At 34.6% G+C, this 14,701-nt stretch overlaps 1 protein-coding gene across 7 annotated transcripts; it reads left to right on the forward strand.

The window, feature by feature from the left end:
* The first annotated feature begins 9,755 nt into the window (after positions 1–9,755).
* LOC103405642 (probable transcription factor GLK1) lies at positions 9,756–14,022 on the forward strand. 7 transcript variants are annotated; one of them, XM_008344662.4, is made up of 6 exons: positions 9,756–10,896; positions 11,379–11,519; positions 12,037–12,480; positions 12,951–13,013; positions 13,207–13,332; positions 13,562–14,022. In XM_008344662.4, exons 1-6 carry the CDS (start codon positions 10,207–10,209, stop codon positions 13,709–13,711), a joined length of 1,614 nt encoding a protein of 537 aa, XP_008342884.3. In that variant the 5' UTR covers positions 9,756–10,206; the 3' UTR covers positions 13,712–14,022. The 7 variants fall into 7 exon arrangements, with proteins under 7 accessions (XP_008342884.3, XP_008342885.3, XP_008342886.3 ...); XM_008344663.4 differs by having other exon boundaries at positions 13,210–13,332; XM_008344664.4 differs by lacking the exon at positions 12,951–13,013.
* The last annotated feature ends 679 nt before the right edge of the window (positions 14,023–14,701 follow it).

A 14,701-nucleotide genomic window follows, 5' to 3' on the forward strand; every position in this document is an offset into this window, starting at 1 on the left:
TATTGTATGAGTATCACACTCATGAGTTTAATATATTGAACGAAAAAATAAGATTCGCTTCTTAGCATTTAGATTTTCGGCCTACTATAGGAGTTTGATTCCTATACTTTGGTATCACGCTCAGTTTCCGGTCTAATATGAAAGGCTTAGAAGCATTTCTATCAGCTTTTAGTCATTTACTTTATATTTGAAGATTTGTATGCTTTCGTCTAGTATTTTTGTGACGGAAAAACAAGCAAAAAATCTCTTTATTTTTCTTCTTTTTCTTTGTTTGTCAAAGCTAGCTTCTAGTTTAGGAACTACATAGTATTGAATGTTACAAAAAAATAAAAACTGAAATAAAAATAGAAAATCAAAATAATTGTGAAAATCAAATTTAACAGTTAAAACACCTTTAGCATTGAACAATACGTATCATTAAAGTCATACCCCATGATTTCTCAGAAGAAACTAATCTGACAATACATATTGCATACATTTTTTGAATATAAGCAATATTTATATCTAACAACCAAGGCAAAACATGTATTGAATATTTAGTTTGGCCGAAATTATTGAAGAGTGGGGTCAATGTTGGGTCTATGTTTGTGTTGTTTTAGGCTGTGACAATCGGTGACCTCTTCGAAAATAGGATTGATAGAGAAGGTCAGATTCATATTTACAATATATATGTATGTAATCACAAGCACGAGCAATTATTGCTATTTTGAGGACCCATTTGAACACGTACATGTGTATGCATACTAGAACCATCAATGAAGACGTGTATGTCCTTTTTAGTACTACTAACAAACTTGTCAATTGTCAAGAGCCCCTCTAATTAATAAATCTTGATCTTATGTATGAAACGAATTCTTCACCATGCGTGTTTCGATCTAGTAAAATAGTAAGGTTAATTTCAATTTACTATTATGAAGTTTATTGATTTTCAACATTTGGAACATGAAATTTTTTTGTTCCAGTCTAGTACCTAAAATTATAATTATGGGATACTTTCATACATCCGTTAAGTTTTCCGTTAAAACTTCTGTTAACTGATGAAGTGGCGCTCACGTGGATAATAACTGAGTGACACGTGTCAATACGGGCCCACTTGAATATTAAAATTTTTAAAATACGAAATTAAAAATTTGGGTAAAAGACTTTTTACTACCCTCATGTTTCGTGGTTTTCAACATTTAGTACATCAAGTTTTTTTCCGTCTCAGAGTCATACTTAAAGTGTAAATTTTGGGACAATCGCATACATCTGTTAGTCAAATTGTTAAATCTGCCATTAATTGTGATGTGGCGCTCATGTGGATAATGACCGGACGTTACGTGTCATCCACATTTTTATTTTTTTCTTCTTTCTTCTTCTTCCTCCTTCTTCCTCCTTCTTTTTCTTCTTCTTCCTCCAACTGCAACTTTTTTTTTTCTTTCTCCTTCTTCTCCTTCTTCCTTCCCCTTCTTCTTCTTCTTCTTCCTCCGAATCTGGGGAAGATGAAGTTTTTTTTTTCTTCTTCTTTCTCCTTCCTCCTTCTTCTTCTTCCCCATATTCGGTTTTTTTTTCTTTTTTTTTCTTCTTTCTTCTTCTTCCTCTTCCGACTGCAACTTTGTTTTTTCTTTTTTCTTATTTCTTCTTCTTCTTCTTCCGACTGCAACTTTTTTTTTCTTCCTCATTCCCCTTCTTCTCCTTCTTCTTCTTCCTCCGAATATGGGGAAGATGAAGGTTTTTTTTTTTTCTTATTCCTCCTTCTTCCTTCCTCTTCGTCTTCTTCTTCTGCCTCCGAATTTGGGTTGCACATTCGATTTTTTTTTCTTTATTCTTCTTTCTTCTTTTTTCTCCTTCTTCCTCCTTCTTCTTCTTCTTCCTCTGACTGCAACTTTTTTTTTTCCTTCTTCCTCCTTCTCCTTCTTCTTCTTCTTCCTTCTTCTTCTTCTTCTTCTTCCTCTGACTGCAACTGTTTTTTTCCTTCTTCCTCCTTCTCCTTCTTCCTTCCCCTTCTTCTCCTTCTTCCTTCTTCTTCCTTCTCCTTCTTCTTCTTCCTCCGAATCTGGGGAAGATGAAGGTTTTTTTATTATTTTATTTATTAATATATATATAATTTTATTTATTTATTTATTTTATAAATAGTTTATTTTTAATTTCCACGTGGATGGCACATATTTCGAAATTCAAATTCAAATTTCGAAATTTAAACTCATCCAACGATGATAAATAGGGTGGTAACATCACCATTACTTAAAAGTTGCTAGCAAAAATAATCTTAAATGAAAAAGGATATGTGAATAGGTCAGTGATATATGTGCAAGAAGAATGAGGATCCTCTTCAAATCCTCTTTGTAAGGATTATGAATATCCTCCAATCACATCCGTTCATCGTATATTGTACGGTCAGTTTTCGTCAAATATTGTTTATATTTAATTTTAAATAAAAAAATTACAATGATTTCTGACCGCACGATATATGATGAATAAATGTGATTTGAGAATCCCCAAAATTTTCACAAAGAGGATCCAGAGAGGATACTCAATCGAACAAGAAATGATTAAGATTTAGACTAAACAAAAACAATGAATCGAAGTACCATTTTTTATTTCATTTCAATTGTCTTTTTTTTTTGGCCCAATTTCAAGGAAGGATCCTTTTCCTAGGGATCCTGGAGATTCTGTGATCGTAACCGTTCATCGTATACTGTGCGGTCAGAAATTATTTAAAATTTAAAATTTAAAATTTAAAATTAAATATACATAGTACTTAACGAAAACTGACCGCACGATATATGATGAACAATCACAATCACGAGATCCCTGGAATCCCAGGGTCCTTTTCCCAATTTCAATTGTCTTTCTTAACCTCCGATAAAGTGAAAACTAAATGCAGGCTAGCTAGTCGATCATTACAAAGGTAAAACTACTTGAGCTCAAGTAATTACTTAAAATTTTGACAAAAAATAAAAAATAAAAACTGATTACTTGTATTTTAGCTTATACTTACTTACATTTTAGCTTATACGTGTAAGTCATAGATTGGCTTTCAACATTTGTCTGGTATAAAAAAAAATCTTAGTGTTTTCTTCTTGCATGTGACAGTTTGACAGTGAAAATGAATGTGTATTATCAGATGCAAACAGACCATCTTGAAGAATATCTAAGATACGACTTTCGACCCAAAAAAAGAAGAAGAATATCAAAACCTTATATTTTTGTATTTATCATTTACCAAAACAATTTTAAACTTCCACTCACAATCATCTCAATCTTGTTGATGACTTAGGGTGTTCTAGGTCATCCATTTCAAAACTCCAAAATAATCGTTACTATTCGAGTTAAAATAAGTCTATATTAATTTTTTTTGGAAATATGAGTCGTTAGATACAAGTCTTTTTCATCCAATCGTCCGTCAATTTAAATCACGTGGCTTGCACGTGATATATCGTAGAATGTAATATCGTCATTTTCTAGCCCATAAACCCTTCATATTTCATATAAGATTCAAATCCAATTGTGCATTTACCTTGCAATGTTAACTTCTTGGGCTACTTTTCTTTCTGAAAAATGATCCTTAAACTCATTAAAATTGTCAATATATTCTCCAAAACGTGCCACAGCAAATCACATGACCTAAATTGACAGATTAATTTATTTTTTTCTTCCAAAAATTGACAGATTATTGGATTGAATAGGTTTAATTCTTACAATAGAGGAACTTGACAAATTTTAATGAATTTAAGAACTATTAAAGTGCTTCTATTCCGTAAAAGCGTTTCTAATAGGAGCACATTGAAGTTTTTAATAAAAATGCAAGTACATTTTGAAAAAAAAAAACACTTGAAGTGCTTTTGAAAGAAACACACAACACGTGCTTCTTTCAAAAATCACTTCAAGTGTTTTTTTTTTATGTCTTAGAGCAACTCCAGCGTGGGAGCCCTCCTCCCAGGCTATTCATTATTCAATCCACCCAGTGAATAGTAACTGCCTTTAATGAACAGTAACTGCTTTTTGCATCTCCATCCCAACACTAAATAGCCTTGGCAATTGATAATAAAATATTAGTATTTTTTATTTATAAAATAATACAAAATAATTTTTATTTTTTTTCCTTTTTCCTTTTTCCTACTCCTTTTCCTTTTCATTTTTTTTCCAGAGCACTCTTTCTCTCTCTAACCCAGAGAGCCGCTGAAAAGACGAAATTCGAGAATCCCACATCGGCCGGCAACGAAAAGGTTCGACCTTTCAACAAAAACAGAACTCCAAAAAGCCATCTACATCACTGCATGCCCCTTTCTCTCTCTCTCTCTCTCTCCCCTCCTCAAAACCCACTCTTTGCATGCTTTGCTCTCTCTCTCTCTCTTCCGTTTCTGCAAAGCAGGACAACTCCCTCTGTGATTTTACACATGGGTTTTGATTTTCTGCAAATTTACAGAGGTAAGAGAAGCTTGGAGAATGAATCACAACGCTGCAGCTCGTTTCACCATACGGCAAGGTGAAATTGCAAAACCCCAAATCAACCAACCCCAGTTACATTTTTTTCAACCATATTTTTGGAACATTCACCCAAAAAATCTGATTTTTTTTTTGGGTGTTCTTCTGGGAAATTGGACAATTGAGTGTCTGCAGACGGACACGGCATCAGTGCTTCACGAAGCGATGGGATACATCAGATTTCTGCCGGAGCAGGTTCAGGTGATGTGCTCGCCTTACCTTCAACGCATGCCTCTGAGTTGAAACCCTTGGGTTTAGTCTCTGCCATTTGTGTATGGGTGTATCATCAACATCGGCGACGAACTCCGGCGAGAGCCGTTGAGTTCGAAGCCTGGGTTTTCATTTTTTTAAAATATATTTTTTTTTTATTAATATTTTTTGTTTTTATTAATTTTATATTGTGGCTGACGTCGTTCTGATGTCAGCCCACGTCACATTCCCTTCGAGCTCTCGGGCTGGCAATCCCTGCCGGGCCTGTTGCTTGGGCCTAGCCTGTCCCTCGGGCTGGCATATGCTGGACCTTATCCCTCGGCCTATTTGGCCCTGTTCCATCCCCAGTTCACCGGGTAATACACCATGGTGGAACTACTCTTAAGAATTTTTTTTTTGCGAAACATGATCGAAAGCATTTTTGGTGATATAACATGCTTAATTATTTTAAGGCACTTCCAAACATGCCCATAAAAAAATATAAATATACTATTTTTAAACTAATAAGAATTTTTACCTTTTTCAATCAACCATGATGAGAAGCGTTTTTGATAATTTAAAACGTGTTCTCAAGACTTGACTCAATTTGAAATAATTTACATTTTCCAATAAAGATGCTCTTGCTTTCCACTTATTAGGTTAGATTGGAAAAAAATTTCATTGTGACGGGAATACAAGTGGTACATCACGTATTTTAATATAATTGGTGGAAAATTTTATTTTTTAAGTTATTAACTTTTTAGCACACATATCTCACAATTTGTATAATGACACGTGATATACCATCCCATGTACCGGTCACACTGAAAAATCTCTGGTTAGATTGAGTCAAGTCCTGATAACGGGTTTGCTAAGTTCCTATATGTATTGTAAAAGATGAATTGATAATAATACTAATAATTGACCAAGAAAACAAATTATCCATTTCAAGTTTGATGATCCTTTCCTTTGTGCGAAAGGTTAAAGGACAAATGGAGACATATGGTGATGAAAAGGACGGCACCAGCACTATTATAAGAAAGGTATAAAGACAAGAATAACACGAGCCAGTAGATGGTGATGGATGTAATGGCCCTTACCAAGAATGGTCGATGTTATTTTTCAATAAAAATTGATGTGCACCATTCATTCAGTTTTAATTTCATTTGAGTGAATCTGAGGGAGGGACTATCTTCATCTTCAAGCCTTGTGATCCTCTACATTTACAGTTTATATCATAATTCAAGAAGAAAAATGCAGACGTGAGAGCGTGGTTGCGTTGGACAGAGAGTATATATGATTCATGCATTTGCATTTGAGTTTGAAACATTATAAATAATTCAGGAAAGGAGTTTGGGATGCATGAGTACAAACCAACATCCTATCTACTAGGATATTGGACCACATGATTATTCGGCTAAGTAAGGAATTGTTTTTTGGAGAAAGCTTTTCAGGCCCAGCGTGGTTCACCACCAATCTCACTTGTATTGTTTTCAATTTAGCCACCTATTACTAGATGCAAGGTTGATCATAAAATGTCTCGATAATATTTACTTACATGAATCAAGTGTGTACCGTTTTGTAGGATATTTTTTGTACTTGTGTTCTTCTTTTTCATGATGATTCATGAGAAAACTTTCCAAGTGTGCCTCTAGGAGTATTCACACTAATACACCAACGACAGATGACAGTATGAGGAATTCGATTGTCTTAACAAGATCATTCACTTGGAACAATTAGTTTAGGCGACACAAGGTGGCTTTCGATTTTGGATTTTTCTCTCTTTTCTCTGAGAGACAAAACTTATTTCACTTAGCATATTAGAGAAAACACAAGTGTTATAAATAGACACATTGCTACATCCTCTAGTCGTACCTCCCTATAGGGTTTGACTCTTACGTCTTGTGCTTTGTGTCAAGCCCATTCCTTTGCTCACCTTAGCTTGTGACTCGGACCCCTTTTTAATTAAATAAAGTCCAAAACCTATTTAATTAAAATCATGTCTAAAATGCCCAAATGATTAATCCAATAAGTTAACAAATAATTACATCATTCATGTAACACCATTATTACTATCATAGGTGTGTGACATCTTAGATTCGAACTAAAGACGACAGTGAAATTATTAATTAATTTAATTCCACATGTCATGAGTGACATCTAGCATCATGTCATGGCTACCTGAATTAGATAGAAGTATTCGTGATATAATCATGATACTCTTTCGAACCTTGATTATATTTACAATGCAATTCGATTCTTCTATTATCCATATCCCGATCAAATTTTATGTAAGATGGATGTTACAAATGTGCGCAAAAGCCAATCATTATTTGATACTTACAAATATTTCACATGTTATACTATTCTAGATTAATCCATGGACAAAGATTATTGTTTAAAGCCATTCCATTAAACGTTTTACACCTAAACGATAAGTCAAAGAAATATGTAATTAAGATAATGTAATATAAATAAATTAGATTCATGAGACATTTCTCTTTCGTATAGATATCCTAAACGTTTAGGATCATTAAATTGCAAATTGGGCATTGATAATCCAGATAATCAGTACATACTATGTCTTCTTTTCAGAGATTGATTGTTCTCGAGTCATTGGTGAAAAAGACACCAAGGCAAGTATGTAAGTGCTCAATAGAAATTAAGTCCATTGAACACGATCAACCAGGAGTTCTCATACCCATGTCATTTAAGAACTCACTAGTTTGGATAATGCAAAGTAGTCCTTTAACCTAAGACACCACAATGTTCTTCTGGTTAGGTCTCTAATCTTTGACTATGTAAATGCACTCTGATGTGTGAGGGTGTCTACTGCATCATTGGGATTAAGTTACCCAATCATGGAGGCATGTGAGGGTACACCAAGGGATCTCTAATTAATCTTCCCACCATTTGAAGGAGAATGCTCTAGGATATGATTAAGAGTCTATGACCATAGCACATGGATTCAATTCAGGAAGTACGCTCCAAATCACACTTAAAGTAACCATATAGACAAGAGAATCACATTTGATAACAGACATGAATAAACTATTAACCAAACAATGTCAATATGAGTATTGATATAGAAAAGAACCGTATGACATTTGTGAACACGAAATTTCCCGCAACAAATGAAACAATAACACGTGTACATAATAATATATGTATTAAATTAATGTTTATGGTTACAATCTTTGTGATTTATTCTCCTAGAAGAATATTCCTCTGATTCAATCTCCAAGGTAGAATTCGACTCAAGAGCGATGAACACTTGATCTTCGGATTTGAACAAACCAAGAGGAGTTTCATGTGGTGGGTCGTCTTCGGCTTTAGTGGTGGATGAATCGGCACATGTGTTTGTGCATGTTGATTATCCATGAGCTTGATAAAGAACACTAGTGTTGGGGTATTTGGTATTTGCTTTGGCTAGAGAGTTTTCTGGTTTTCTTCAAGATTTTGGACTTGCTTCATTTGTCTCCAATCTTCTTAATTATTGAAAATGAGCCTAGTATTTATAAGCAAGCAATTGAGTCTTAGTTTAGAATCTCCAATATGAATCTCGTAATTTGTGGGATTGATTTTCAGATTTGATTTAATAAGTACTAATTATTTAATTTAACTCTTAGTTAATTTGAATATTTAATTTAGGAAGTTAAACCCTAATTGATATAAGGGAGACTTTAGATGCGGTCCCTAGTTATGAACAATTTTTTACTGAAACCTTGTTGTTTTTCAATTTTTGATCCAAGTCCCTAAAATTAATTGATAATTTATTTCTATGTACATTACTATATTTTTTAAATTAAAAATTAAAATTTATAGTTGTTTATAGTAATGAGATTTTAAATAAAAAACCATAATTTGTGGGATTAAAAATATTAAAATATAAATATACTATTGTGTGTGTGTGTGTGTGTGTGTGTGTAAACATGGGTACATTCATAAAAAATAACCAAAAAATTATTGTATCAAAACATGGGTACATTCTTCAAAATGGGTACATTTAGCAAAAATAAAAATGGGTACAAATAAATAAAAAAATATGGGTACAATACAAATAAAACTTTAAAAAATATGGGCACAAAAAGAAATTAATATATGGGTACAAATTAAAATTGAAAGGAAAATTGGTACAAATTAAAAAAGGGTTGCAAATTAAAAATGGGTACAAACTAAAAATAAGAATATATGATAAAAAATTTAGCCATAAATATAAATATACTAATTGTAACATTTTTAATATTAAATGAATATATTTAGAAATAAAAAATATTTTATTATTGAAATAATTAATGATATTATTAATACAAAGGACTTTGATCAAAAATTGAAAAGTAATAAGGTTTTAATCAATAGAGTAGTAAAAATAAGGATGAAAACCTAATTACTCCTTGATATAATTTGATCAAATTAAAGTTAGTTTGTCTCCTTTTTAATTTCACTCATAATTAAATTAGAATCTTTAATTCACAAATCAATACTAACAAATTTTTAGTTTATGGACTAAACCTCCAATAAAGCTAAAAATTTAAGAACTATTGCTTCAATTACCTCTTTTAATTAGTTGGATGGTTGAACAAAAATAATCAACAAAACTAAATACATACTTGTCAACAATGGCAGTCTGAATATCATTTTCCCTACTAATTATCTGCCATACAAGTACAAAGGTCAATTGGATGTGTCCATATGGAAAGAGACTATCTCTGGATTTCTTCCTCTAAAGCCATCAAATCGAGTGATATAAATTTTTGAAATTTGATCAAACGGTAAAAATTATTATAATTTTAAAAAGTTTTTATTAACTTCTCTATTTTTAATTGTTGGATCAAATTTCAAAAACATAGATCACTTGATTTGGTGGTTTTGAAGGAAGAGATCCGACGTGTGCATAATGACCATTGCATCAATTTTTTTCACTATACAAATGGATGAACATGAGCTGACAGTATATCAATCCAATTCCAATTTCAGCCCTACACTGACAGCAATTTGGAGTTTCTCTCACCAACTTTTAGATTTAAAAAGTTTTTTAAATAAAGCTCACGAGACATTCTGATAGATTTTCAAACGCTTCAAAAAAAAGGCCATCCACAAACAGAAACATTACATAATAACAAAGGAAAAATTATACGTAGCAGTCCCATATAAAACAAATACGTGAAAACAAATTTGAGAGAGAGAGAGAGAGAGAGATCTCAACACAAATTGTGGTTGATATCCATCCGACCTGTATAGACTCCCACTATCAACAGCAAAAAGCAACAAAAACCCTTGAAGGATCCAACCTCATTATACAACTTGTCTGCCCCCCCTCTCATCTCCTCTCCTATCCTCCATTCTTTATACAGTACCTACCGGACGGGAAAAGAGCATAGCTACTCCGATGGAGCAGTACTTACTGGCTAGCTGCTAACCCTAGAGGGCGAGCCGTACGCTTGAATTTTTTTTTTTTCAGCAGACTAGCTAATTTATTAGCTACTGGTGCTGTAAATTTTGATATATATATTTTTTTGCATCTGGAAATTAACCAGAAATAATTGCTTGATGCTTCTTTTATCACCTTTGAGGGAGGGTCATCATCATCATCAGCTCAAAGATGAAAAACAGTTAGGTGATGATGGTGACGTGGAGAGTAGTTTTGCTTTTAATGGCGGAAATAACACAGTGCTTGATTTCCCAGAGTTTTCGGGAGGAATGGGAATGGGGAATCTGCTGGATAGCATCGACTTCGATGACCTCTTCATTGGCATCCATGACGGAGACGTCTTGCCGGATTTGGAGATGGACTCGGAAATACTTGACTTTTCAGTTCCAGCACCCGCCGACGATATCAACACAAAAACAACACCACCACCACCATCCAAAGAGGAAGAAGAGGTTGCTGATGATTACTATAATACTACAAAGACTAGGACGACGTCGTCCAAAGTGGAAGACCAGGAGGAGGAGGATTTGCATGGACATGGTGAGGTTGCTGCAGCCGCAGTTAGTATAACGAGTACTAATAATAATTCAGGGTTGAATCAGAATTACTCCAGCTCCACTACTACTACTACTCCGGATCATCGAGGAGATCAAGAAATAGTGAGTAAAAGAGATGATATTAATCAAATTAGGGCAGCTCATCGTCCCTCCTCCGGATCCACCCGAAGAAAATCAGCTGACCACAAATTAGCAACAAAGTCTTCACCCGCAGCCCAATCCAAAAAGTCTCATGGGAAGCGAAAAGTTAAGGTAAATACTAATATACAGCTTAGCTTTTATAATTATCAATTAAATTTCTAGGTTTTGCAGTACTAGTGTTACTTTAGTTGGATGAAATATATATATATATATATATATATATGAGAAGCTCGTACTGTGTAATACGTATAGATAACAACTCTCTCTCTCTCTCTCTCTCTCTCTCTCTCTCTCTCTCTCTCTCTCTCTCTGGGTCATGGGATATTCACTAACTTCATCAACTGCAAAGAATTCACGGGAATCACGCAGGAGCGGATTGTAATGTGTTCATTTATTTTCAAGTTTGTGAATGGCAATGTTCTAAAAAAGTTAAAGAATGACAATAATTGAGGGTAGAGAGAAGAGAGAGAGTTGTTTTTTCTTTTGTATCTATCTTTTCAACTATTTGGTAACTTTTAAAAAGGTTTTTGCTATTACATATGCATTGTGGGATCTGAAATTGAAAAGGGTTTTGGTTATTGAATTGTGTGTAGGTGGATTGGACACCAGAACTGCACAGGAGGTTCGTGCAAGCAGTAGAGCAACTAGGGGTGGATAAGGCAGTCCCTTCTAGGATTCTAGAGCTTATGGGAATAGATTGTCTCACTCGCCACAATATTGCTAGCCACCTTCAAGTACAATACTTTCCCTTTAATTATATTTTCCCCACCTATAATTCTATACTACTATATTCCATCTCTAGCTAATCTCGTTAATTAGCCTTTACACATAACATATATACTGTAGATGGTGCTTAATCGCAATGGTGGAAAGTAATCATGCTTATGCACCATGGTGCATATTTGATTCCCACTCATCCCTCTCCCCCTAACAACCAACAATTTATCCACTGATGCTATTGTTTGTAAAAATAAACGAAGAACATGAAACTAGCTGTATATAGCTTATTCATTTGTCAGCCTGCATTTTAATTTTTTTGGTTGTATTTTTGGTCTCTTATTTAGTTTAGAGAAAAGGATAATTTCCTTCAAGATTGATATTCCAACGAGCGGTATAAAATAGGGTTTTTCTCTAAAGAGAAACAAATCTATTTGGGAATTACAAAGATGTTTGTTTCTTTCACGATTTTGGAATTCGTTTTAGTTACATTTCCAATACATTTAATTTTATAAATTATCATTTAATGTGCAGAAATATCGGTCGCATAGGAAACATTTGCTAGCCCGTGAGGCAGAGGCAGCTAGCTGGACCCAGAGACGGCAAATGTATGGGGCAGTAGCTGCTGCCGGAGGAGGAGCAGGAGCCAAGAGTAGAAGGGACGTCATGATGATGAATAACCCTAATTGGCTTAATGCACCCACCATGGGTTTCCCTTCGATAACTAGTACTACACCTCCTCCCATGCATCACGCTCAGCACTACCACCAGTTGATCAGACCCTTACATGTGTGGGGTCACCCCACCATGGACCAATCCATGATGCACACGTGGCCGCCAAAGCATCATCTTCCCCACCATTTCCCATCTCCGGTACTACCACCTCCTCCACCAGCTCCTGCACATGCATGGCCTCCTGGTCCGCCACCTCCTCCAGACGCTTCGTACTGGCACCACCCTCACTCTCACCACCAGCGTGTAAGTTCACTATGTATTCATCTCTCTCTCTAAACAAATTGGTTTAGTTCTCTATCTCTGTGTCTAATTAAGTAAAGTGCTTCTTAGTATAATTCTCTATCTCTAGGTCATTTCCTTTTTCAGTTTTTTTGCGTCATTTGTTTATATTTGTTAAAAATAAAGTCTAATTGGTAACTGTATTCAGTTTTCCAAACTGAAAGTTGCAAATTAAATCGCAAATTTTTGAAACTTTATTACAAAAGTTGTTTTTAGTTTTCAAGAACTAAAAATAGTTGTTAAACAAGTTTACTTTCTTGGTTAGAGTAGTGTGCTTCATCTTCTACACATGTTTGAATATTTTTCGTAGTTTAGATAAATTTCTATATATCCTATTGTTTTGTACATATAAAAATGAAAAAAAGACTTTAATTCAATCAACATTGGGTTCTAAAAAATGAGTACTAAAATGTATTTATGACTTGATGGTCTAGGCTCTGGACTCACCAACTCCAGGAGCACCATGTTTTCCAAGGCAGCAGTTGCTTGCTCCGACGGTAACTAATCATTCCTTACACTTTTGGTGTTAGTAGTTTTTGTTGGTACAAATACAATACAGTGAATAACCTTTTTGGAACATTAAGTACATACCATAGATTAGGTGATACGTTGGATGGCATCTTTTGTGAATGCATGTGATTGTATTTTGTACATTGGCTGAATTACTTTTGTTGAATTTGTATGATGCAGCAGAGATTTCCCACCCCACCTGTCCCAGGCATTCCACCACATGCCATGTACAAAGTTGAACCTGCAGGCATTGCTGCCCCCACTCCACCACAATCTGGTCCTCACCTTCTTCTCGATTTTCATCCGGTAAGTCAGTCAGTCACTCAATTCATAGAATTATTTCTTGGAGAAATTGTTCTCGTACGCACACTCATTGGTGACCATGAATCCTTGGTCACTGGATGATTAAGAAAACGAGACTCTTATTTATTATTTGCATATGTAAATTCAAAATCATTGATGTTGCAATAGTAGTAACTTTAGTTTAGAACCAATTAAGGATGACAATTTAATCTCTTTTGATTATATGTGACAGTCAAAAGAAAGCATAGATGCAGCTATTGGAGACGTTTTATCGAAACCGTGGCTCCCTCTTCCTCTTGGCCTAAGACCTCCCGCTACCGATACTGTCATGGTGGAGCTACAACGACAGGGAGTTCAGAAATTTCCACCCTCCTGTACTTGAACCTGAACAGATTGATACCACATTTGATAATGTTGTATCAATCTTGATGGTGTTTGTTCAAGACAACAGAGGTAGAAAACCCCAAATTTGACGACAAGTCCTTTCATAGATAATATTGTACGCATCGACCTGCTCTGCGAGTTTTTTTTCTCTTTCTTTTCTTTTTGGCCCGTCATTTTTCTAGATCTTCTTCCTAAGCTAATTGAGTACAAACTACTTCTTCATTATATGTGTACAAGACACCTTATATTAGCATATATATGTCGGAATAAAGCGAATGATTTTTGGAGTGGTTGCTCTGAGTAAATAAATTACAAGCTTTTTATGCTCAAACACTGTTAATTTGCTTTACTTTCCACAATTATATGATCACGTTTGGTATGATGAAAGAACAAAATGGTAGAATATCAATGCTTTAAAACTAATACATAAAGTTCTTTCAGCCTGGGTATACGTTGAAAGTTGATCTCAATTTCTTGAGTTATCCAATCTAATTCAACCCTAAGTATTAAATTAATCTGGCCTATAAAGGGCAATCTAAAAACATTTAAAATTGAAAGTTAATTAAACGGTTCTGCAATTTGCAGCAGGCTTGCGCAAATGTGGGTGGCTTCCATTCCTTGCATTTGATTGTGGGTGCTCCATAAGTTTGCAGTTTTTATTCATATCAGTAGCCTTTTCTTTATAAATAACCTAGGGATATATCCCAAGTGGTTAAATGTGACTCAATAAACTCTTCACTATGATAAAACCACATTTGAATTTTTCTCACGCCTAACCCAAGATGCCACAACAGCTGGGAATTTATATCTAAAAAAACCAACTCAGATTATGCTCCTTAACAAACCAATCCTTTGTTAACAAGGTCCAAACTATAGGTAGCCGGGCACTTGGAAATGCTGTCAACGAGATGAATCGCGTTCTCCATAGGGGATAATTATTGCATTCAAGTTTGATCGTGAGGAAGTTGTAACATTAGAGATGGGGGGT

The sequence above is a fragment of the Malus domestica genome, chromosome 17, assembly GCF_042453785.1.
Source record: "Malus domestica chromosome 17, GDT2T_hap1".
NCBI lineage: Eukaryota > Viridiplantae > Streptophyta > Magnoliopsida > Rosales > Rosaceae > Malus > Malus domestica.